The sequence below is a fragment of the Geospiza fortis genome, unplaced genomic scaffold, assembly GCF_000277835.1.
Source record: "Geospiza fortis unplaced genomic scaffold, GeoFor_1.0 scaffold56, whole genome shotgun sequence".
Classification (NCBI taxonomy): Eukaryota; Metazoa; Chordata; class Aves; order Passeriformes; family Thraupidae; genus Geospiza; species Geospiza fortis.
The window spans coordinates 1,277,097-1,300,957 of NW_005054413.1; the positions used below are offsets into that span (position 1 = coordinate 1,277,097).

Genomic DNA, 23,861 nt, shown 5'->3' on the forward strand with positions numbered 1-23,861 from the left:
CAAATAGGAAACAATCCCCAGAGAAAAGTTCAAATGTAAAAGATGAGGCAATCCTGAAAGATGAGTCAGTTATTAAAACCTAGTCCTGTTTTTTCATAAGGTAAATAAGAGCAACTGTGGACTTTTCAAATATTATAAGAAAGCTGGGGAGTTTGCTTTGACTTTGCAAAAACATTGTCTAGGTATATACAAATACACTTATAAATTATACTTTTGTATACTTATAAGAGTATTCAGAGAGAATCAATGGCTGACCTATATCCTATTAATATGTTTTTTTTCCCGAGAATTAAAAAGTTCTTTGTTTTCTCAATCTCAGCTACAATAATTATGTCATCCAAAACTTTTGCCTTCTTTGTCTTGAGGTTGAAATACTGTGCAGTACAATCTGAAACATTTTGAAAGTTAATTTCATTCTCTTCAGTAGTTCCACTAATAGCTGATTTATGATATGTGACTACTTCTAAATGAACTTTGTATAATTAGGTTCTCAATTCTCAGTAATTTTGAGAATCCCTAGTTGATTATAGTTGCATGAGTCAAGATTTTTATGAAGCTAACATTAGGAATACAAATTGGATTAGTGATATTACAGTGGTAAGCTTTTTCTTACAATAAAAATAGCTGTGAAGGAAAGAACATGTAATATATTATCATTAAAAACACATCCGTCTATTGGAGGGAAAATAAAGAAGACAATGAAGTAAAAAAGATCCTATTTCAGAAAATTACAAAAGAAACAAGTAAAAATTAATCAGGTTTCAGATTTAAGAACTATTTTTGGAGAAATATTGTGGTTAAAATATATATCTTTACATACGCATACACACGAACACATACATTTATGTATGTCTAAAATTGAAAAAGGTATTCCTTGATAATGGATGAAAGGAAAAAGAGTCTGTGATTCACTTAGAGTAAAATAAAACAGAATATAGAGATGCAGAGCTGATGTTTTTGAAAAAAATAGCAAAGAGAAATTGATTTTGTTGTTATCCATACCTTCTGGGGTAGAGAGAAATTCTGTTATAATTTCTTCTCAGCCTCTGATGTTTAGAGAAATACTGTGTTATAAGTTTAAGGAAGAGAAAAAAATCCCATCTTTATCCATGTTTACAATTATAAAAAATTAAAAAGGACAAATAAAAAGAACATTTTCCAATAATTTTGCTTACTGATGTTACATTACGTGATAAAATGAGAATATTTTCCTTATATCCTCCCTATAGTCTCTATTTTTCACAGTGACATAGTAGATTCCTGTCTGAGCAATTTTGTTCACTTCCAGAATAATCTGATTTGGTGCAGCATTTACATTGAGATGAAATTTGGAAAAAGGCCTCATTGCAACTAGTCAAATAAGAAGTTTCAGGAAAAGCAGATAGGAAAGCAGACACTGTGTAATTTCTTACACGGTAGTGCAGGACTAGGACATCACACCCAAGAGATTTAAGGACACAGATACAAGTAGTTTTATCTATCAGTATGTGTTTGTGTGTGTGTGTATGTACAGATATATATTCACACACACATCTATCTGTATTTAGATGTTCTGGTTCTAGCATGTGGCAGTAGGTATGGCAGGGCCTGATAAAAAATGAAAAGATGCCAGGTCAAAGCTTGATCTTTGAAATAAGGAGCCTGGAAACTGAGAACAAGTGAAAAAGTGAGATGATCAGCACAATGAAAACACAGCAGAGGTATCCAGAATGATGCAGTAAAGTCAAAGAATGGAAAACAAAACTTCAGCCTGACCATAAGCAATGTGAGCAAAGTTAAGTTTGGAGAAATATTCACTTATTAAAATGAAAATCAAACCTCACAGGGAGTCATAAAAAGATGGATTTGATAAATGGCCATAGAGTTCTGAGAATAACTGCATTAAATTTACTATTTTTTTTAAAGTGAAATTTTCAACAATCATTTATTTGGTCTCAAAGAATTCAGCCTTTTCTCTTTTTGCTTTAAAATTAGGATTTTACTGTTCATTTGTTGTAGACTGTTACTTTAAGGGATCATTATCAGCTTCAAAAACATATTCTCAAGTGAAGGATAATCATTTGAAAACCGTTTAGGATACTTACATGAAAAAGAAGATAATATTTACAAGATATCCTGAAGACTTATCTTTTATTTTTTGGGAGAGAGGGTATGGGATTACTGCTGATTAATTTTTGAACTTCTTAATTTAACTGTCTTCTCTTAAAACCATGTTTTTGCATTAAAAAATGTGTTAGAGTTGGGGTTTTGATTTTAAGTTTGCTCAAGTACAAACTATCAATTCAGAAAATAACTTTTCTGTCAGCATAGCAAATAAATAGTCCACCACTATTTCTGTATTATTTGAAATATGTAACTTTTTTGACTAATAGATCAGATATCCTGTCCAGAGTGAATGGAGAAGAAATAAGTCTTTATAATATAACAAACTGATGTGATAGGATAAACAATTAAAGATTACTAAATAAAGCAAAATTTTAACAAAATTAAAAAAAAAAAAACCAGTGCAAGATTACCTGTCTGAGTCCAGTATTCTCAGAGCCCATAACTGTGGAATGACCCCACTGAGGTCTGCTTAGATCAAGCTCACTGGAATCTCAAAGCTAAAATGTTCAAAGTAGTGCTGCAGCTGAAATGGTTGCCCATAGGTCCCTAAACAAACTGCAACAATTTTTGTGTTTCTATTTTGTACATATTATTAGCTTCATGAAAGAAATATGATAATTTAATATATGTAAAATAGATTCTGTTTTGCTAAAACACAATAATTTCTGAAATTTTAACCAACCTCCCCAAAATTCTACTTAGAGAGCAATCCAAATTATTTTGAAGTGCTCTTTGACAACCATGTAGATAGAAATAAAATTAATCTTAGATGCATGGTCTAATGAGTCTTTAATTTATGTGAAGTTGATCAACAGCAAGAGGAGAAATTGAGAAAGGGAGACAAACTGATTAGAGCACTTAACTGAGATGCAGTGCATCTGGATTCAAGTGATGATAGAAAAAACCCCAAGCAACTTCTAGCAAGTTTCTCTTCTTTTAACACTGAAAAGAAGCAGAGGTGTTGGCTTTTACCTATTCAAAATAAAGTCTTTAAAAATCTAAAATAGTAAGGAAGATAAGGAATTAGAGGTGTATATTTTGATGGCTAAATAGCTGTCTGCCTGTTGGAATTAAATTAGATAAGTGAGCTATCAGATGAATGCATAACGCTACACTATTGTAACACTGTGATGTGTTTGGTCATTCTGAAACTGTGGTTTAGCAGCTTGGCAGTTAACAATGACATATTAAAATTTTCTTTTAAACTTTTCATTTGTATAATATGCTTGTTTCTATGTTTTTGTCAGTAAGACATTTTAAAATGGTAATTTTAAAGCCCCATTTTAAAAAAGCTTTTACCAAATTTCTCATACTAACCTTTTTGAAAATATATAGAACATGTGTTTGTGAAAGTAGTCATTCATCATTATTTCATAGATGCATTCTCTGTACTGAAGATTTTTTTAAAATGAAGTACAATTATCTGCTTTCTCACAAACTACAGAAAAAGACAATTTAATAAATAATTAAATACACTGTAGAATCATGAGTGTCTCAAGTTGGAACGGAGACATAAGGATCCTTGACTCCAACTCCCTGAAGGCCTAAAATTAAACCACATGGGTAGGAAAGAGCAATATTGCAATGCTCCTTGAACTCCAACCTGCCTGTGACATGACCATTTCCCTGGGGAGCCTGATCCAGCGACTGGCCAGTCTCCCAGTGAAGAACCTTTTCCTAGCGTCCAATCTGAGCTTCCTCTGACACACCTTCATTCTGTCCCCTTGTGTCCTGTCCCTGGTGACCAGGCAGAGGTCAGCATCTCCCTCTCTGCTGCCTGCCTGGAGTAGTTGCAGAGGGTCATGAGTCCATCCTTCAGGCTTCTCCAGGCTGAACAAGACAAGGGACCTCAGCCTCTCCTCCTAAGTCTTGCCCTCAAGACCTGCTCTCACACACTCTGATAGGTTGATGTCCTTCATAAATTGAGACATCCAGAAGTGCGCACAGTACCTGAGGTGGGGCCATTCCAGAGCTATGCAGAGTGGGACAGTCACCCTTGCCCAGCTGGTGATGCCCGATGCTCCCAGGGCACTGCTGGCCCTCCTGGCTGCCAGGGCACTGCTGACTCACATTCTACTTGCCATCAACCCAAACCCCCAGGTCTGCCTACATGAATGTGCTCTCCAACCTCAATAAAGAAAGAACTTTTTCAGAGAAGCTTTTAATAAGACTTGCTAAATAATTTAGGCCCATGGTTCATTTGGAACCCTCTAAGGCTGCAATTTTCTTTAATTGATAAGACTTATAAAATGTGACTCAAACTGACAATATGTCATTTGATGATGATTCATAAAATATCACTCAAGTTTTTAATTGGACCTATGCTATTGCTAGTGATAGATAAGGAAATGACTACTAATGACATAAGAAGAAAAACTTTATTACTATGAATTTTATGTACTTTAAATCACCACTATGTTTTTATCACTTATGTTCGAAGAGTAGTGTAGTAATGTGATTTTCCACATGAAGAGCTTTCAATATATACTTCAAGTAGAAAAGCCAATTCAAATATTTAAATTCAAATTTTAAGTTAATTTTGAATGATTCTTAATAAATTTTGAAAAGTTAAGTTAGTGTTGAGGTTTTTTGCTTTGTTTTGTTTTTATTATGCAAGAAATGTTATTTTATTTGCCTAAAGATATTATTATGTGGTATATTAAAAAAGGCACATAGAATACAGAACATTGCCCTCTGGAAAGCATTGTGTGGTGACGAGAGAAAAGTCCTGTAAAAATTATTTAATATTCAAAAGGTACCTAAACCAATTCAAAGGAAGATTTCTAAGATACTGGTTTTGTTATTACTTCATCCTTGGCTATCTGCCCATCAAGGCATGTATCTCACTTGTAGCAAGATTCATTTATGCAAAATACAGCTTACTAAAATTTCCAGATTATTATTTTTGGTGAAATTCCTCTTTCTAGCTTGAAGAAAAATGAAAGGTTTTTCATTGACTTCCATAGTGGTACATCTCATTTTTTGCATGCACAAACTTGATGGATATGTTTATCTGTTTTATCTAAGCTACACATCTATACAGTATACATATTTTTTGTCAAGTGGTGCCAGCCATATGTTTTTGCATGTGTACTTTATATGAGATGCATATTCTCTAAATGCAGAACACTTAATTCCTGACTACTGCGAGATCCAAATGTTTGTAGCTTTATGCTTCAAGTAGTCATTTATGCTGATACAAACAGCACTTTGTGCAGTTGCTTACAACTTGAGAATAACCATAAGTGTTTGGAATTAATTACTTGCACATTTTAAAATGCAATTTGTAAATCACACAGAGTTTGAATTCATGAAGCCTCAGGCACTATCTGCTATCAAATTACTGCAAGCACAGTGATGCGCTAAGATTCCTGAGCAGTAACTCTCTCAAAAACATAACACAGAGAAAGCCATGGCCAAAAATGACAGTCCAAGGAGGCCAACTCACTCTGGGACCAGCTGTGTAAGACCACACAGTTTGTGTCCCACCCTCTGAGCAGTGAGGCCACCTCCTGCCTGCCTGCACTCACTTAAGCAATGCATTATGCTTCAGGGCATTATGCTTTACTATTCAACAGTCTTGTTGCCTTAGCCTGCGTGCCACTTGTGATGAAGGAAATACTCACAGCATATCTGTCAGAGAGTAAATGCTCTCTGGTTCAGGCTGGTTTCTGTGGTCTTACCTAGCTGACCAATGCTCTCTTTCTGTTTCTGTATTAGCTTGACTTCTTGCAAACCTCTTCAGGATGGTGCTGTGAATAGATTAAAAGGCTATGCATCCCTTTGGGCAGACAGCTGTAGTAGTCTGAGTTCCTTTGGCTCTCATTCGTAATGCACAGTGTATAAATATAGATTTTTGCATGTGGTTGCCAGTAATAATAAAGTACATTTCAGCTGTAAAATTCTGAACTTTAGAGCTCAAAGATTATTCAAGGGCTCTGTAGCAGGAACAGTGAGGAGTATTGTATTTACCGCTTTTAAGCATGTAACTTAAAGTCAGTATAAACAGTGAGAGATGGTATAATTGAGGATGCTGTCATAAAAAAATTTAACAGCAGCAGCTACTACCAAAGAGATATGGGTGATTTAGGATTTTGCTCATCTTGCTGGTTACCCTGAATGGGAAAATTCTGCCTGCTAGCTTTCAAGATTACAGGTGAAACTGTTACGTGTTAGAAACTGAAACTTAAAAGTGCAGGTACAGGATGCACAACATTAATTTTTCTTTTCTTTTCTGGGCTGGATGATGATCTGAAATGAAGTGCTAGAGAGTTATTTTTAAAAAATTAAACAAAACACAAACAAATGAAAAAAGCAAAACTGCAACAACAACAAAAATCCCCCAAAACAAACACACACACACAGAGACACAGAAACACTGGGAAAAAAAAGAGTCATTTTAGACTCTTTTCTGATTTATTATAGATGTACAGAGTAATTTTAGATATTATTCAGTAATAAAACTCAATTCTCTTTTCTGATTTATTATAGATGTACAGCGGTTTTCAAATTATTTTAATCTTTGAAGGAGATTTTGCTCAGATTCTCAGCTTTATCCATGGTCCTTTAATTTTCACTTCCTTTCCCCCTTTCATTCCTCAGTGGCACAATGGCCCTTTCAATATACACTGTATAAAAAGCCAGAAATTGAGGAAGGAATCACAGAAATGGCCTGATTTCACCAACAAAAAAGAAATCTTTTAGGAAAGTCAATCTATTCTAGCTCTATTCCTTCATTGTAAAAATGACCAAACACTTATAAATATCAGGGTCTAGAAAATGAGATACAAAATTTATTGAAAAAACATGACCTCCTCTGAAAAAATTGTGTTCCAAAAAATTAAATCAATAAGGCTTTAGTAGCCAAGGTTATGTTACATTTGTGTACATCAAAATTTGCTTTTGCATGTAGAAGCATAAAGATTGCACCATTCAGCAGCTTTCTCTCTTCTTTTTAGTCAAATTCACGCTCTATACATTACTTAAACATTAAATAAATTATTCTGTTTCTGCCTTTTTTTAAATCCTTCCTTTTACTTCTGTCACTTATTGGCTATTTAGCCCCTTTTAATAGTCTGTTTTTTCTAATGTCCAGACCCAGCATTCTTCTTCCTTTGATTAATGAATCCTTTTTTCCTTCAAATATTCCTTTAAAACACACTTTCACTGACAGGCTTTCAATTATGATTGAGAAGGGCAGCTCTACTCCCACACTTTTCTGTTGTCTTAATTAGCTATTCAGTTATTATCCTAATTAGACTATAAGTACCTTGTGTTATGCACCTTGCCAAGCTCTGTGTTTTTGAATCTCCATGTGCACTTATAGTATGCAAATAATACCTAATGATAGAAGCAGTAAGTAAAGATGATAAAAGAGATAAAAATAAAATGCTTCTCTTCTGATCCTTCTCCTATGCAGAAATGTTTTTAATTACTATTTCTTTGGTTTTCATTGCCACATTATCAAAAAGCAAAAGCCACCTGATGAATTTTTAATTTCTTATGTCAATTAATTGTATGGATGACATATTTTCTTGGGGCTAGCAAGGAAAATACAAGACATTTGCTAAATACTTTGGCAAAATATTAAATAACGTTCAAGATTTAGGAGAAAATTCCTATGCTTTTCATTTTAAAAAATTGTTAATAATCATTAAAAATATACATTATTGACTGATGATGTATGAAGCTTGGAAGGTCCATCTGGCAACAAAATCTTCTGAATTCATTTGTCATCTGTAAACATCCTGATTCAGAATAAAAAAAAATTTAAAAAGGGAAAGGAAAGCATGATGTTATTAATGCTTCCTAGTTTAGGACAGTGAAAAATAGAACATCTTTTTTTCTCAGCAGTTTTTTTTTTTTTGTTATAAGAAATAAGTGAAAGAAAATATTTGTTCAATATTTTTAAATTTGTATCACAAAGAGTCTAACTATTTCTGTGATTTTGTGCCCAGTTCTTTTTTAGGCTTCTTCTGTGCACACATTTGCAGAGCCAGGTTCTCCAAATCAGCTCATAGTAGGTGTCCCTGCTAACCTTCATTCTTGTTTGACCTGGTGCTGAAGTGACACCAACAAGGAAAAAAAGTCAGAAAACCCAAACCAAAAACCTTTGCTGCTTAAAGGCCAGACAATATTCCATTCCATTTGCCTGGACAATATTTTGTTTCTGTGTGTGCATATTTATGGATCCTCAGTGAGTAGAGAAGATCTGGGTTTATAGCAGAAACAAGGATGGCGCTTCACTTGTTTGAAGTGCAGGTTCATTAGTAATTGATATTCTGTTTGTCAGCTGAAGGAGCTTGTGGGGGGACACTACGTGGGACAAGTGGAACTATTTCAAGTCCACACTTCCCTTCTGAGTATGAAAATAATGCTGATTGCACGTGGACCATATTGGCTGAACCAGGAGACACCATTGCTTTGGTCTTTACTGACTTCCAGTTGGAGGAAGGATATGACTTCCTAGAGATCAGTGGAACAGAAGCACCATCAATATGGTAAGTCAAAGATCTTTTAAAGATCTCACTTCCTGTTTTTCTTTTTTTGGTACCTAACTGAAAAAATATCAGAGGTTATTTAAGATATTTTCTACCTGTTAGCAATGACTGGGTTTTATGCTTCTTTTTTGGTCCCTTTCACCTTTTAGAACTGAAAAAATAATAGTTTCCTTTTGTTTCTCTCCACATCTTTGTCCTTCCTCTTATTTTCCTCCATCTACTAGAGTAATATTTGTACAGTATCTTATCAGTGAGCATTTAATTCATGTTACATATTTGAACTTGGTATAAGAACATTTTTTGATGTTGTGTCTTGAATGACATATTATGGTATTGTACTTCAGCAACGAAAGTAGTGAGCAAAAGTCAGCCTGAGTAAAACAGGAATATATAGACAGCTAATAGATGGCATCTTATTCTAAACAGGCTGTAATTCAGTCTCACTATGTGTATGCATGTATGCAAGCATTACTATCTTATGTTAGCTGATGTTAAAACCGTTTACTTAGCAATATTAGGGATTTGTAATTGTAATACTAAATCTATGTTCTCTGTACTAAGTAAAAGACGATCGTTCTGCCTGTGGGAATGGATTAAGTTGTGGAACAGTTTGTATTATAATTTCTTTGCAGCCTACATATGCAGGTTTTTCATCCTTTTCATCTCTGAGAATGTCTTGTGCTTGACATATGCACTATTGCTATAAAATTTAGCCTAGAAAAATGTAGATCTTCTCAGATGACTGATGATTATTATCTTCAGAATGCCTTTCTAGAGATAGGAAACAATCCTACTATTATTTTGATGTCATAACTAGCTGGACAGTGCAATATATTGATAATTGTGAAGTTATAGCTAGCATCTGATCTTTTAAAAATCTATCAATAAAAATGTGTGGTAACTATAGTTGGCAACTATGTGAAAACTTTGTTCTAAAGACACATGCAGATCTATGTCACTGATTCCAAGATGATTTTTTTCCTTTTCTTTTATATAATTTTAATATAACTTTTATGTATCCTCAGTATTCTTAGCATGCATACTTGTAATTCCTTAAGTCCAATAATTTAGCATAGACCTAGTATTTTGTTAGGCCAGGAGATCAAACATCCCAAAGGCCTTTTAGTAGGAGGCCAGAAAACCCCACGCTATCTTGGGAAACCAAGGTCCTCTCCAGAACATATCCTGTAATCTAAAGATTTGGCCCTTCCAGAGAGGAATTCTTCCGATGGAGGAATATCATGACATTCATCCAGGCTTCCCTTTGGGGAATCTTTGTTAGATATGCTAATTTGTGAAGTCTATAAATTGTATATGCAGTCTATCGTGTGTGTGCATCATCACAGCGCATTCCACCTTGGCAAAATGGTGCACCATAATGATCCTTATTAAAATACCAATGTAAAAACCCCTTATCCCTTAGCTGTGTCTGGCACTCAGTTTTTTAAGACCATCATCAAAAGATAACTCTCCAACATTTCCACATGAGCAAAAGTGTAATGGCAGTTAGTGAAACAGCTTGGAATCAAATTAAGTGTTCATGTCTGAAATACAATGTGTGAATACCCCCTTGCCTCTCACTCATGCACAGACATGCACAATGGTCATCAATGCAAAGTTTTTCTTGGGGCTTCTAAGTATCAGAAACCGAAATCTTGAAGGGGAAGAACTAATGCAATTTTGCTACAAAACATATAAGTATGTCCATTTGATTTTGTTTAAGACACTCTACTAGACACTTTACAACATACTTGTGCTTTTGATTTCTGGTAATAGATGAAGTAGAATATGAGCAGAAGGCATTGGAAACATTCTGCATTGATCTCATGCAATATTGGTCAGATTTACATTGGAACAGAGATATAATAAGAATTTTATTTCTCCTAAAATTCAGTCTCAACATTTTTCTTGTTTTCTGTGGTATTCTGGAGATCATTATTTAGCACTGATCGCTAAAACATGGATTTATTGTGTGTTTCTAAGATCATAGAATCTTAATATAATTTGGGTTGGAAGGAAACATAAAAGACCATCTACTAATACACCTCTACTGTGATCAAGGACATCTTTAAATGGATGAGGTTGCTCTGTCCTGACCTTGAATGTTTCTGGGCGTAGACATGTAGCGCCTCTCAGGGCAACTTTTTCCATTGTTTGTCTACCTTCACTGTCAAAAAATGTCTTTATATGTAATCTAAATCTACCCTCTTTAAAATCATTACTCCTTGTCCTATCAAATCAGGTTGTGCTAAAAAAAATCTGTTCCTCTCTTTCTTATAAACCTCTTTTAAGTACTGAAAGGCTGAAATGAGATCTCCACAGAGCCTTCTCTTTCCAGGCTGAACAGCCACAACCCTCTCAGCCTTTTCTTACATGAGAAATGTTCGAGCTTTCATTCATTTTTGTAGCCCTCATTTGTACTCAGTTGAACAGGTCCATATCTTCCCTGTGCTGAGACACAGAGCTGGATGCAGCACTCCAGGTGGGGCCTCACCAGAGCAGAGGGGCAGAATCCCCTCCTTTGCCCTGCTGGCTGTGGTGTTTTTGATGCAGCCCAGGACACATTTGGCTTTTAGGGCCATACATGGGAACTCATGTCCAGCCTCTCATCCACCAGCACTCCCAAGTCCTTCTTGGCAGGGCTGCTTTCAGTCTGTTCGTCCCCCAGCCTGGATTGATGCGAGGGGTTGTTCAGACCCAGGTGCCGCACCTTACACTTGGCATTTTCGACCCTCATGAGTTTTCCATGGATCTACTTCTCCTTTTCAAGCTTGTCCTGGTACCTCTGGATGGCATCCTATTCCTCAGGTGTGTCAATGTCGCCACACATTTTGGCGTCATCAGCAAATTTGCTGGGGATGCACTTCATCCCAGTCTCCGTGGCATGGATGAAGATACCATGAACAGTAGTGGTATCAGTGATTCCAGTGCAGGATTAGTACAGGATCATTGATGAAAGCCTGGAGAAGCTATGAGCAGTTTCATAAGAAATGTTTAAAGGATTTTTGGAAAACTTGGAATGGAGCTACACATTCAGCTATATTTAAGCCAGAACAGTTACCATAGTGACATTAGAGCCATGCTAAATGTAGTGCATTCTGTGATATGCTAAAATCAGCTGTGTGTTTAAATGGGAAGTTGTTCCATACTTAAAACTAATGGTCTAGGGGTGTTATCATTGAAAAATGTGACTTTTTTTTAATTGCTCCCTTTTATTGTATCTAGCATCATGTCAACAGCTTTAGACATTAATTCTGTATTAGGAGTCACGTATTCCATTAGCATGGTCTGGTAATTAGGATTGTTTTTTTCCCTTAAAGGAATAATTGCTGTAGAATAAGTGAAAAAAGGCACATATATGAGCATGGTAAAAGCTAGACAGAGAACAAGAATTAAGAAAGTAATATCAGACTGATTATTCTTTAGTGTTTTTAGTGTATGATGCAATATGTCTGGATTACCCTCCCCAAACATACCAGCAAGGTTAGAAGCAGTTCCAGCATGATTGCAGTAAAAAAAGAAAGAACAAATTTTTTTTTAAGTAAAGCAATGGAAATCCAAGAACAAGTGGAATCTAAATGCTAAAGGACAGTAATCTGATGTATCTGTAAAATATGTATATGTTATAGTAATTATATAGATTCTACGTATTTCCTATATAATACTAATATTGTAAAATTGGAATTACGCCATGTTTTTAAAGACATTTTTAAACATTCTATAAGATGCTCAGCAAATTTCTGGTTTATATAGCTGATCGTTGGCTTCTTTTCCAGTGCATTAATAAGGAAGAAGAGATTTGTTAACTTTTCTTATTTTTAAAATCACTCATATGGTCCATCCTAATGGAATTAGTTTATAAAAGAGTTAGGAGATATTATTTCTTTTATGTACATGATTCAGTTAGAACGCCTGAAGTTATTCAAGGTTCATTTGTTTGGGGATTTTTTGGTTTGTTTTGAGTGTGTTTGGTTGCTTTTTTAAATTAGAGAGCAATTATATGGCTCTGGATCTTGAATGAATATAGGTGACCATATTTTTAATTGTTCCTTTGAATCAATAGAAGTGTCAACAGGTTTTAAAAGAGCAACATGAGTGCAAAATGAATGTGAAGGACATAGAAAAGCCTTTTTAAGCTGTAAAAAAAAGTAGAAATACTATCAGTTAGACTAAAGGTGAAAGAAATATTTTTGGATTTTAATAATTTTCTTGGTTTGCTATTACATAATGAGTTTTAGGTGTAAAATAATTTTATTTTGCATTGGCAATCTATTGTTTGCAATGCCACAAACAGTAATTTTGAGAGGATAACAGAAAAACTGCCTCTGCTATGTGTGGAGCCCATCTCCAAGTCCAGCAAATTGTTCATCTTTTCAGTCTGAAGGGCTTCTATGTTAATAATTATTAGAGTATAAAAAAATAAGCTGAACATTGAATATAACTTTTAAAATACTTCCAAACATAAACTCCCTTTATAAATCTGCATAAAGTTATATGGTACTTAAAATTAAATCCAAGGTGGATCTAAAGATAGTATTAATAAGTATCTCAAATATCTTAGAAATCTAGACTTTAGCTGAACAGAGTTTTGAAAAAGAAATCTATTACTTAGGGAAAGCACCCTATTGAAGACATCTTAATGTTTCCCAAGACTCCCCCTTGAGATGGAAGATTTGGGGTTTTTATTATCACGTGTAGGTTTGGTAAAGCTGGACAATTCATATGATCATAAGTAGGTCCAGCGCAGACTTTTTCATGGAAGTGTGGCTTGGCCATGATTTTTCAAAAACCATCAAATTATCTCTGTTAGACTGTTATACTGTGCATGAAAGATGATGATGACACTAAGAATAATTCTGCATTTTTTTTTAAATGAGGAATCCTAATTTTGAACAAATTTTGTTCAATTTTTTTTCTTTGACCTTATAATACTGATTTTTCTTACTGTGCGTCAATTTAAACTCAAAATTAATATCCTTCATATTTTTGTCAGTATTTGCAAATGCAGGAGAATGAACTACACTTCGTACTTTTTTAGTCTAAATTAATTTCCTAATGCTATTTAAAATTACCTTTAAGGTTATTTTGACTTCCTTATAAATCATTTCAATATCATAGTGAAAGGCCATAAAACTTTATGTGGATATGAGAGTGATTTGGAAGCAGCACTAATGAATTGCTATAATCTTGGCATACAGTTTGACATAAGTATCTGGAATCATCTGAAGCTCACTTCTTGTTTCTGTGTTAATGAATAACTCTTATAACAGCTGGATACTATTTTGTGTTTCTTAGTTAAATACACGAGTCCAAACACTCAGATATATTTCAAAATAGTAGGATTTCAATTTGCATGCTTTCTGTCCTGTTTATAGATCTGTTGTTATCTTAATTACCACTCTCCTTGTGAGAAGCCTATAGCAAAGTGATGCATGAGGTAATGGAGTGGTCTAGATCACCTTTTTGATAGACACCTATGGCAGTAGATCCAGACATCTGAGCTGAGTGTTTAGCTCAAAATTACATAATTAGACAGCTGAAGAGCACCATCTATTGGTTTGCTGTTAAAAGATGCATCACTTGTGGATCACCTTCAATAAAAAAGTACTACACCAGAAAATGGCTTGGGATGTACCTGTGCCAATATAAGGCACTATTTTTTGTTTCCTTCTCCATCAGGTGAGAAAAGATATGCCATGGCTATGCAACAAAGGGGAGACAGTTGCAGTCCAGCTTTTCCATTGAGGAAACTATTCAATTTTTATTAATTTATGTATCATTGCTTACTTTTTTAGCCTCTTTAGAGACATCATGACCATCATTCCTTTTTTTGTTTCACCAGGGAAACTCTGAAAAGTTATATGCTTGCCTTGGAGTTACTGGTAAAGTGTTCTCTTGTTACCTGCTAGTTTTTGGGAGCTCTTATCTTTCTTTAGCTTTTAACTGGACTTCCCCTATAAGATGTTTTGGTTAGGAAACCCATAGGTTTAAGCTTCTCTACTTGTCTGTAACTTGTCCATCTGACCTGTCATGAACCTTTTTTTTTTCAGGAAAACAAATGACACATAGTTACCCTCGAATTCTTTCTGTTGACTTTCATGCTGCAAAGTTTTCAGTTACCATGTAAAATTACATAATCTATGACATGTGAAAATTAGCAATAAAGTTATCTAGCACTTGAACCCAACCTATGAAATATATGTAACAACACAAAAATATTTAAAACTGATTTACCATACAGCACTATTCAGTACCAAACCCCCAAGATACATTGGAGGGACAAAGAAATTTTAAGGTGAGTGGCTAATGTAGATTCTGTGCCTGTATGAAGAGCTTTTTAAGACTGAAAAAATATAATGATCCTGACAGAACATTGCAGACTTTGTAATTCATAATATGTTTATTTACCTGATTAGAATGAAATTTCTGTTAATTAAATACATTTTACTAAGAGATTTCTTCCACACATGATTTGTTCGTAGTCTTACTACAGAAGGTATCATCAGAAGGGATTTGCATATTAAAAACTGAATAAATGACAGAAAAATCCCCAAAATAACTAATATGGCAAACATCTTGTCCCTTCAAAAGGCTCAGTGGAATAAATCTTTTCCTCATCTTCTCAGTCCTGTCAGTTGCTGCCTTTGGTACTCATGCTCGCCTCTCCGGGTTTCTCCAAGTTATTTTTTTGTTGGCGATACCTGTGCTCCTGCTGCTCCCTTCGCTCCCACAAATGCGCCCTTTTTCAGTGTTCTCCCTCAGCATTTCCTGCTGTGTTAAATGGTTTAAGTTTAAAATCTGTTAAAAGCTATCCCAAAAAAGAATGGACAAATCATAGTTGATCGTGGTTTCTGGTAGATAAAGGATTGAAAAACATACATCCCAAGATTATATATATATTTTTTAAGTCGACCGTGTGCTTTAGTCACAATCAAAACAGTGTATCAAAAGTTCGCAAACACAGTGCTGAACTTGAGTTCCTGTGGAGTTGTATGATCTTGGAGAGAATATCTCACTGGTCTCAGTGCTGTTAAGCACAGTCTCCAAAAGGAGTATCTCCACTCACATATTAGGGGATTTATACAGAAAATTGGCAGAGTGTTTTGCATAGGACATCAGCTATGTATACTAAACATGTCATACAGGCAATTGGTGTACTCTAGTTCTAAAAGTATTGCTCTCCAGAGTCTTTTAAAATTCCCTGAGTGGGAAATAGCAAGTTTTAATTGTGTCTATAGCCAGTTGTTGTTTTTTTTTAAGCAGTTGCTAAACCCAAACATGTGCAGATAAACAGCTTTTTCGCTCCTACTGTTTTCCTATAATAAGGATTAAAAAGCTGATATCATCAGTGATATATCTTGTACTTGGCTATATTTATCAAAATCATCATGTTCCAAAATGGATTTTCTTCAGGCATTCAAATGCCTACTTGAAAAAATGAATTATCCACAGTTGTAAGTAAATTGTTAGCAGGCTTGGGGAAATACAGTGAACACTGCTCAGTATCTTTGGAGTCTATGGAAATTAAAAAAAAAATAGCTTTGATTAGACAGGTAGTGAACAGCTCACCCTCCCTAAAATTTATGTAGGAGAGAAGATGAAACCTGACTATGGTTAAGAAAGCAAAACTGCAGGGAAATTGGTATCTTAAGACAGGGTTACTTTATTTCCACCATCCTGGGCATTGTCTTGCTGTTGCTTTCAGCGTCCTAGTGGCATTTTTTAAAAAATGTTTTGATACAGAGGAACATATCTGGTTGCTGTGGAGTTTTTTTTTATTATTTAAGTATATATTAAATAATGTAGTATATAAGTAAATATAAGTAAGTATATAAGGAGATGAGCTCTGCTATTTGCAGTGATGAGTCTGCAGTTTTCAATTGTTGAAATGGCCTTAGCGAAAAGAAGAAAAAAGAGTGCAAGTAGTGGTTTCAAAAATAAGCTGAAATGTAGCATCCAAATTTGTATGTGATCTCTGAGTCGCTGGCATTGCACTGGAAGAAATGAAGTGTTGGAAGGAATAAGGACCACAGTTTTTGTTCCTATTATATATTGTGTATATATACATATATTTGTATATTATTTGAGGTTTATCTGATTAAAGAAAAAATAAGATTGTTTAGAGTCCTGCTGCAAAGACAAATCTCAATAAATATGTTTAGTTTATGATAATGTCTCTCATAGATATCTTACAAAAGTTCTTGGACTTGTATTTGAAGAAAGCATATCTGAAATGCATCACTTATCTCTTGTCATTTTTTCCCTGCTAAATACATATATATAAAAATACATATTAGTATCTGTATGTATAAAAGTATGTTGAAGATTTTACAAGGATTTTGACCTTAAAAGAGATAGGAGGGTAAATACACTCCATGCTATTAGTAGTGTCTGAACTCATAATCTCTTGCCTGTGTTAGCTGTAAGGACACAGAGACCACTTAGCTGTTAACACCAGCATGGGAGTCGTGTATGAAGTGAGAAGTACAGAGGCACTAAGTTGACACTTAATTCACAGAACACTATTGCTTTCTTTGCACCTATTAATTTACAGCCTACTGTGCTGAAGAGGCATAAAGGCTTCATTCATAGCACATCACAAACTGACAGGAACATAACAGTGAGAGAACTCACTTCAGGAAGCACTGTGACCCATAGTATAATTTTCTACTACATTTAAAATAACATAAAAAAAGAATTAGATCTTTTAAATTAAGTATGTGAGCATGGTTTAAATACATTAAAGGAGAGCTCAGATTGCTTAAAATACCACTACTTTACTTCTTTCTAAATAGATTTTATAACCCTGGGGATTCAGCAGGCTCCTAAAATATCCTTCTACTAGGTATGTTGCATTATTCTATAATATCTATACCATTAGCTTCATTTACTCACAAAATTCTTGACATTGGATTCAGGAAAATATGTTTCAATGATGAAACAGTTCGTGCCAGTGTAGTCAGATTAGAAACTTAGAGATATTTATGAATTGCTAAATTTCTTGGTTTTACACATTATCTATCTAATGCAGTCAACCTGAAGAGTAAAACAAAACATACAGATATTTTGACTTCTGGAATGTTACATTAAGTTCTTCCCCTCCCTCCCCTTTTTCTGGGGATTCTAGGTTTGCATGCAATAATCACAGTAGTTCTGAAAAAACTACACCTACTCACTGATTAAAAAACCCCAACAAAACAAAACAAAACAAAACAAAACTAAACTAAACTAAACTAAACTAAACTCAACTCAACTCAACTCAACATCCACAACACCAACAATCCCCCACCAAAAAAAAAAAAATCCACAACCCAGCAAACACATAAACAAAAACCCAAACCAACTGCAATTTAAACTGAAGCTTTCCAATCCATATTTTTTTGAGGTCTGTGTTACTGCATGAGAAGGAAAAAGTTTAATGGAGAAAATCTTGCTGTGTTAATATCTGTCTGCATAAAAATATGAAGTCTCAAACCTGTAGAAGTAATACAGTTCAGTTCATCTGGTCAAATCAAAATTAACAAAGATCAATATTGGGACTACTAGATCAGTCTGGGAAACAAAAAGATAGTTTTTCCCTGGACCTCAGACCAAATTCTAGTTTTGACACAGGTACCTAGTTTAGCAATAATATCAGAAAGGAAATCAATCATGATGTAAATTTACCTGACATGGACAGTGGCATCTTTTCCCATTAGGATCAGTGAGGATGAAGGATGGTAATTTACCAAACAGCTCTTTTAAAGCACTGTAGTTTTCTATGTTATATTTCAAATATATTAGAATTTTAATATTAACTATTGCCATTTTCTAAAAGATATAGAGGGTTTTATTACATTCTGGGTTTTCTGACATATGCTTTCAAACACCCAAGTATATGAAAAATTATTTAGTAGGTATTAGCATAGTTGAATGTGTTCTTGCTTTCCAGCATATCAAATTATCTCAGCAATTTTTCATCACATTTTAAGAGAAGAGTAGATTTTTACGATGTAAAAATCAAGTGTGAATATAGGGGTGTTTTATTTTTTTCCTGGATGTGCTGAAAGTTGCTAAAACATGGTACATGACAACAAAAACATTTGTTAGTAGTTTAGGTTGTTTTCTTTCCAGCAATATATTCCAAAGTAGACATACTTCTCCAAAAAAAACTCTTTCTGAATTTCCACTGCCAACTACGCATTAGTTTGTTGCATGTTTTCTCTGCTGAGACGAGTGCTGTGACCTCCAGCAGCACAGAGTAAAGCTGCCAATGAACTGTTCTTAGAGTTAATAAATACCTTGGCCTCTGGTATCTCTGTTTAGTTAGCACACAGAATACATTGATTATTTCTTTGACTCTAAAAGAATGTTAAATTGAATTTAAATAACATGTTTATTGATGGCTACTCTTTTTTAAATCAAGTGTGAATATGATTGGATTTAAAGGATTTTCTGCAGAGGTCTGCATTTAAAAAATACTGTGCTGTTATGTATCTCTGATGTTTTAAAAAAGTAGTTATAGCACAGAAAGTTTCGATATGATGTGTAGTGGTGAATGAGATATTGTTTCTGTTTATCCAATCTCCCAGACGGGCAGGGGAGAAGACAATCAGTGAGGAAGGCAATTTGATGTGAATAAAAAGAAAACAGAAGGATTTTGCTAGTTTAGCCAAGCTTGTGGCAGCACCACAATGAAGAGTGATAATTTCAGATCTAAACCATCTAAACAAAAAAGGAAGTACTAATGGTTCCTTTTTAAACAGTGGATGCTGATGGGCATATTAACTGAAAAACTATTCCATGTTCTGATAAGATTGGCAAATTATTTCATCCCACTTTTATGGAGAAAGGAGAAGAGACAGAAAAAAAATGCAAGTTTTCCTCCCCAGAGCTCATATTAGAAAAAAATTATTTTTTTTGGAATGATGTGATCCTGATACTAAAATATTTTGATTAGAAACAATACAGTAAAATATTATGCGAAGACTGAGTAATACAGGATTATTTAATTTTAAATTAAAATCTCATTTAGAGATACATGATTGTCTGCATTTGGATGAGACGGATCATATGGTTCTATTTTGTATTCAGGGCTTTTATAAAAAGCTGAACTGTGAATTTAGTTGCATCATCACAATAATCAAAAGCTGTCTTTTTTAGCTGGCTGAAGTGAGAGCAGTGTAGCTTAAAATACATGCAAGAACAGAAGTAGGATATATTCTAGCAGAGCATATATGCAGATTTATTGGACTGTCATTTGTAATCTTTCCATGTTCATAAAAGTATCATTAATATTAAAAAGTTATGCGCTCAAGACTAAAGAATGCCATCTTTGTCTGAGCTACTTGTACATAAACACTGACATAACTTTTTAATTATACCATCAAATGCTCCTATTTCTGGCTGTGAGACTGAATTACTGTTGTGCATTTAAAGCAATTCAGGTCAGTAGATCTGCTGCTACATATGTTGAAATGAGTTGTGTGTATTTTATGGGAAAATAAAGGAATGTGTCATTATTAAAACAGATCGAGTTTCTCTTTAAAATCCGGGTCTTATACATGCTTTATTCACAGAGTTGCTACACTATGGTAACGATTATCTTCAGACAAGATTTGTACAAGGTTCTGCCAATACCTTTTGTGATCCCGTTTCTCATATACTTGGGTTCAACTCTTTCAGCTCGTCTGTCAGTTGCAACTACTTTGGTGGAGCCATGATGATTATTTAAAGAAGGTCTTATAAAATTATACCAGAAACAAAAAGGAAGGAAAAGACCTTTATTTGTAGATCGTGTGTAACCCATTTATGAAGTGAACAGACTGGCTCCCAAATAAGGGCTTTATGGATTTTAATATTCATATGGAGTGAATTTCATTTCAAATCAATTATGAGTTTATATGATTTAGCTTAATGATAGACTTAAAAATTGAAAACTGATGACAAGAATCAACTGATATAAAAAATGCTTGTCCTCACAACCTCAGCAGTGATAGCAAATGAAGAAGGTGCTCAAGTCCTTCACATGAGCCCCTCTTACCTGGTTCTCAGTACAGTATTGCAATGAACAAGCTTTTTCTGAAGTGTGTTAAAGAGGTGTATCCAAACCAATATTAGAACAAAATTAGAACACTGGAGACAGACTGATCACAGGTTTAAAAGAATGTTTGAAAAGGAGACATGTAATTAGAAAAGAATTTGAACATTATTCAAAAGTGGATGTTTGTCTTATCTAAAATCAGTTTCACAGGTAAAGCTTCAGAGCATCTAGATGCACCCATGCAGAGAAAACATCATATCATACCTAGCTAAACACACCATGGAATTAAAGATTAAGACAAAGAGACAGAATCTGTTTCCACATTTGAAAGAATCAATGGTTTTGTTGTTTTAGGAAGTTTCAAAGTTGAGTTTGAATTTTCCATCTCATCGTTTCTTAAACTGAGATTGGATGTGGGCCTCAAATTAATAGTGTCATGAGGTATAAATTATTACGTACAGCCCAAGGATAAGGTAGGATTTTTAATTTTAATGTACAGAACCTAGATCTAAAGACTGACTATACAAGAAGACGTTCTAGTAGCTCTTCTTCTCTCTTCAATGGTATGAAAAAAATCCTTCGAAGTAGCAAATCTTATATTTAGTATTTAAGGTGTGGGATTCCAGAATTTGACGCTATTTATGAGGAGAGTTTCTAAAGATGAGTGCTTTAACTCTTCTGCAGAGGGCAGCTATCAAGAGAAATCTTGGTTTCTTAGAAACTGGTATACAGGTTTTCATAATAAATATTTAGAATTAGAATGCTGCCCCCTGGGTAGAAATATGGTAATAAAAAAAAGGGTAGTGTGTTTGCTTCAGCTGCTGTGTTTGAAATCAATCCATTGCAGTCCCACTGGGCTAGATAAAGCTCTTAAAAATGTTAATTTTTCTGTGTACAGTAAGTAGCAGTAAATCCCTGCAAATCTACATAGACTTGAGAGCTGAATTAATGAGTTTTATTTATATTTGGGATTTATCTACATTCTAAATGGTTCTATACTGGGAGAATCTCAAGTCATTTTCAAATTTTAGACACTGATGATTGGTTTAAAATAAAAGAGAATCTATTTTAAAAAAAATAATAATACTTTCCAGAAGATTTAAAATATTGCATGTTTTATATGAAAATATTAAAAAGAGTTTTCAGATCCTGTTTGCTCCAAACATGGATATTCTTTCAGAAACTTTTACTTCTCAGGAGTGATAACACTCTTGAGTTTCCTGTGTGTTCAAAGTATATAAAACAAGAGTATTTTTTCATTATTATAATCTGATAAATTAAGGCAACAGATATGAACTTCATAAATTTAGGAACAAGACGTGCCCATTCTAATAATAAACTATTACCTGTATAAATGAACCCATGAAAGTTCTCCACCTGAACAAGAGCATATTATTTTTAGAAAAATACTACATAACCCCGATTTAGTGTTTTCCAGTCCTTCAGAGTGTTTTGTAACCTGTTTATTATCATTATTGTTAAAAGAAAGCATCTTATTTCCCAGCTTCCGCACATAGCTAGCTTCAGATTCCAGACACAAAATTCTGTCTTTGTCTACAAGACTGAAAATCTGTTACCAGACTCCAGTTCCCAGTAAGTCCTTGCAAACTGTAGTCTCCCAGCTTCCTCTTTGATAATATAAAGAAATCAATTTTTTTTTAGTTTTTTAAAAAATATAAAATTTTTAATTATTCTTTGGTTTGTTTTCAAAATCTCTGCAAATATTCTTGGCTGTAAACTGACATTGTGAAATGAAAAAGAGCATTGCAGTAGCAGATGTTTGTTGTTTCCCTGCCACCCTCAGTGTTAATCAGGTCATCTGTTGGTCCCCATGTCAGTGTTTGGTTTTATTTGAGTTTCTTATGGGGTCATGGGGGATAGCTCAAGAATATTGCTTGAATTGTAAAATTGACCCAATTAATGTAACATAGAAAAGAAGCATAGATATGATATGAGTTTGTGTTTTCTGTGAATTTTATTAAGTTACAACTGGCTAATCTTCCAGACAACCCAGAGAGCCACAACCATTCTTGTAATCAGACTTTGTCAGGAATTCTAGCAAAAACAATAGAAAAGCTGTGCCAAATCAATCATGTGAGAATTTGTCCCCTTCAAGATGGGGAGTGGATGGTTCCAGTCAAGTGAAGTGAAGGAACTCCCTTCCTGCCTTGGGATATATTTTTGTAGACCACCATTTTTGATAGGTTCCATCGTGAGAATCAAGAACAAATGTGTCTTTTCCCATTTCTGGGATGGATTTTTACTTTTTTTTTTTTTACTCTCATTCCATTCACTTTAATATTTACCAGTACAAAGCAAATCCAGCTGCCCTTTAGGATTTTTAAAGGTAGGATGAAGAAATAAGGGTAAATATATTGAGAGCAGATCCTTGCAGAATATGCTCAGAAAAGATCCTAATCGAGAACATGAATTTGTATCAAATAGAGAGGTAGAAATATCCACAACAACATCGAGTTTCCTGATCTCAGTATTGAACAAAGACAACCTATCCTCAATGAGCTTTTCATGAGACACTAGAGATCTAGTAGGAATTTGTCTAATTTTGTGGCTGAGTGGCTGTCAGAAGGTTAGAGGGCAGTTTGGGGGAATGCAGCCAAAGAACAGCACCATGCCACTCACTGCCTGAAGTCTCAAATTTGTTTACAGAGCAAACATCAGGTTGGGGACATAATGGGAGGAGCTGTCAACTTCCTCAAAGGCAGAGAGGTCCTGCAGAGAGACCTGGCTTGGCTTCCCTCTGTTCCACCTAACGCTGGGTATTCTACACCTTGTATTTAATGACTGTGTATATTCCCCCTGAGTGTCATTTGGTTTAACATTTCACAGTTTTCCGCATTAAACCATTGGCATGAGCTGCCCATGACCTCAGCCCCTGACCAACTTCTTAACAACCAAACCTAACTGACCTTCTACATGTGGCTTGAATAGAGACAGCAAAGTTAACTTCTGCCACTTAGGTTGGAAGTGCAGAATAACACAGTCATTCCTTGCTTATGACAGGTGCTTGACAGTCTTGTGTGTAGCAGGGAGTTGTGTCCTCATGAAGGGCAGGTGCTCACAGAGATAGTCATGTTCAAAGCATTTTGGTTTCATGCTGACATTCAGATCAATACTGACAGGTGTGGCTCTTCTGCAAAGAGCACCTGCCCTTGACACTGAGCAGACTGCAAGGTGACAGGAACTGCACTTGTGGTTTTTTGGGACTCAGTTTC

General features: G+C 34.7%; 1 protein-coding gene across 1 annotated transcript in view; it reads left to right on the forward strand.

Annotated features, from left to right (window-relative positions):
• Positions 1 to 23,861, forward strand: part of CSMD1 (CUB and Sushi multiple domains 1) — a 1,057,667-nt gene that overhangs the window by 543,631 nt on the left and 490,175 nt on the right. The window contains exon 5 of the mRNA XM_005426386.3: positions 8,399 to 8,606. Coding sequence (XP_005426443.2) covers positions 8,399 to 8,606 — 208 coding nt within the window. The remainder of the gene's footprint in view (positions 1 to 8,398; positions 8,607 to 23,861) is intronic.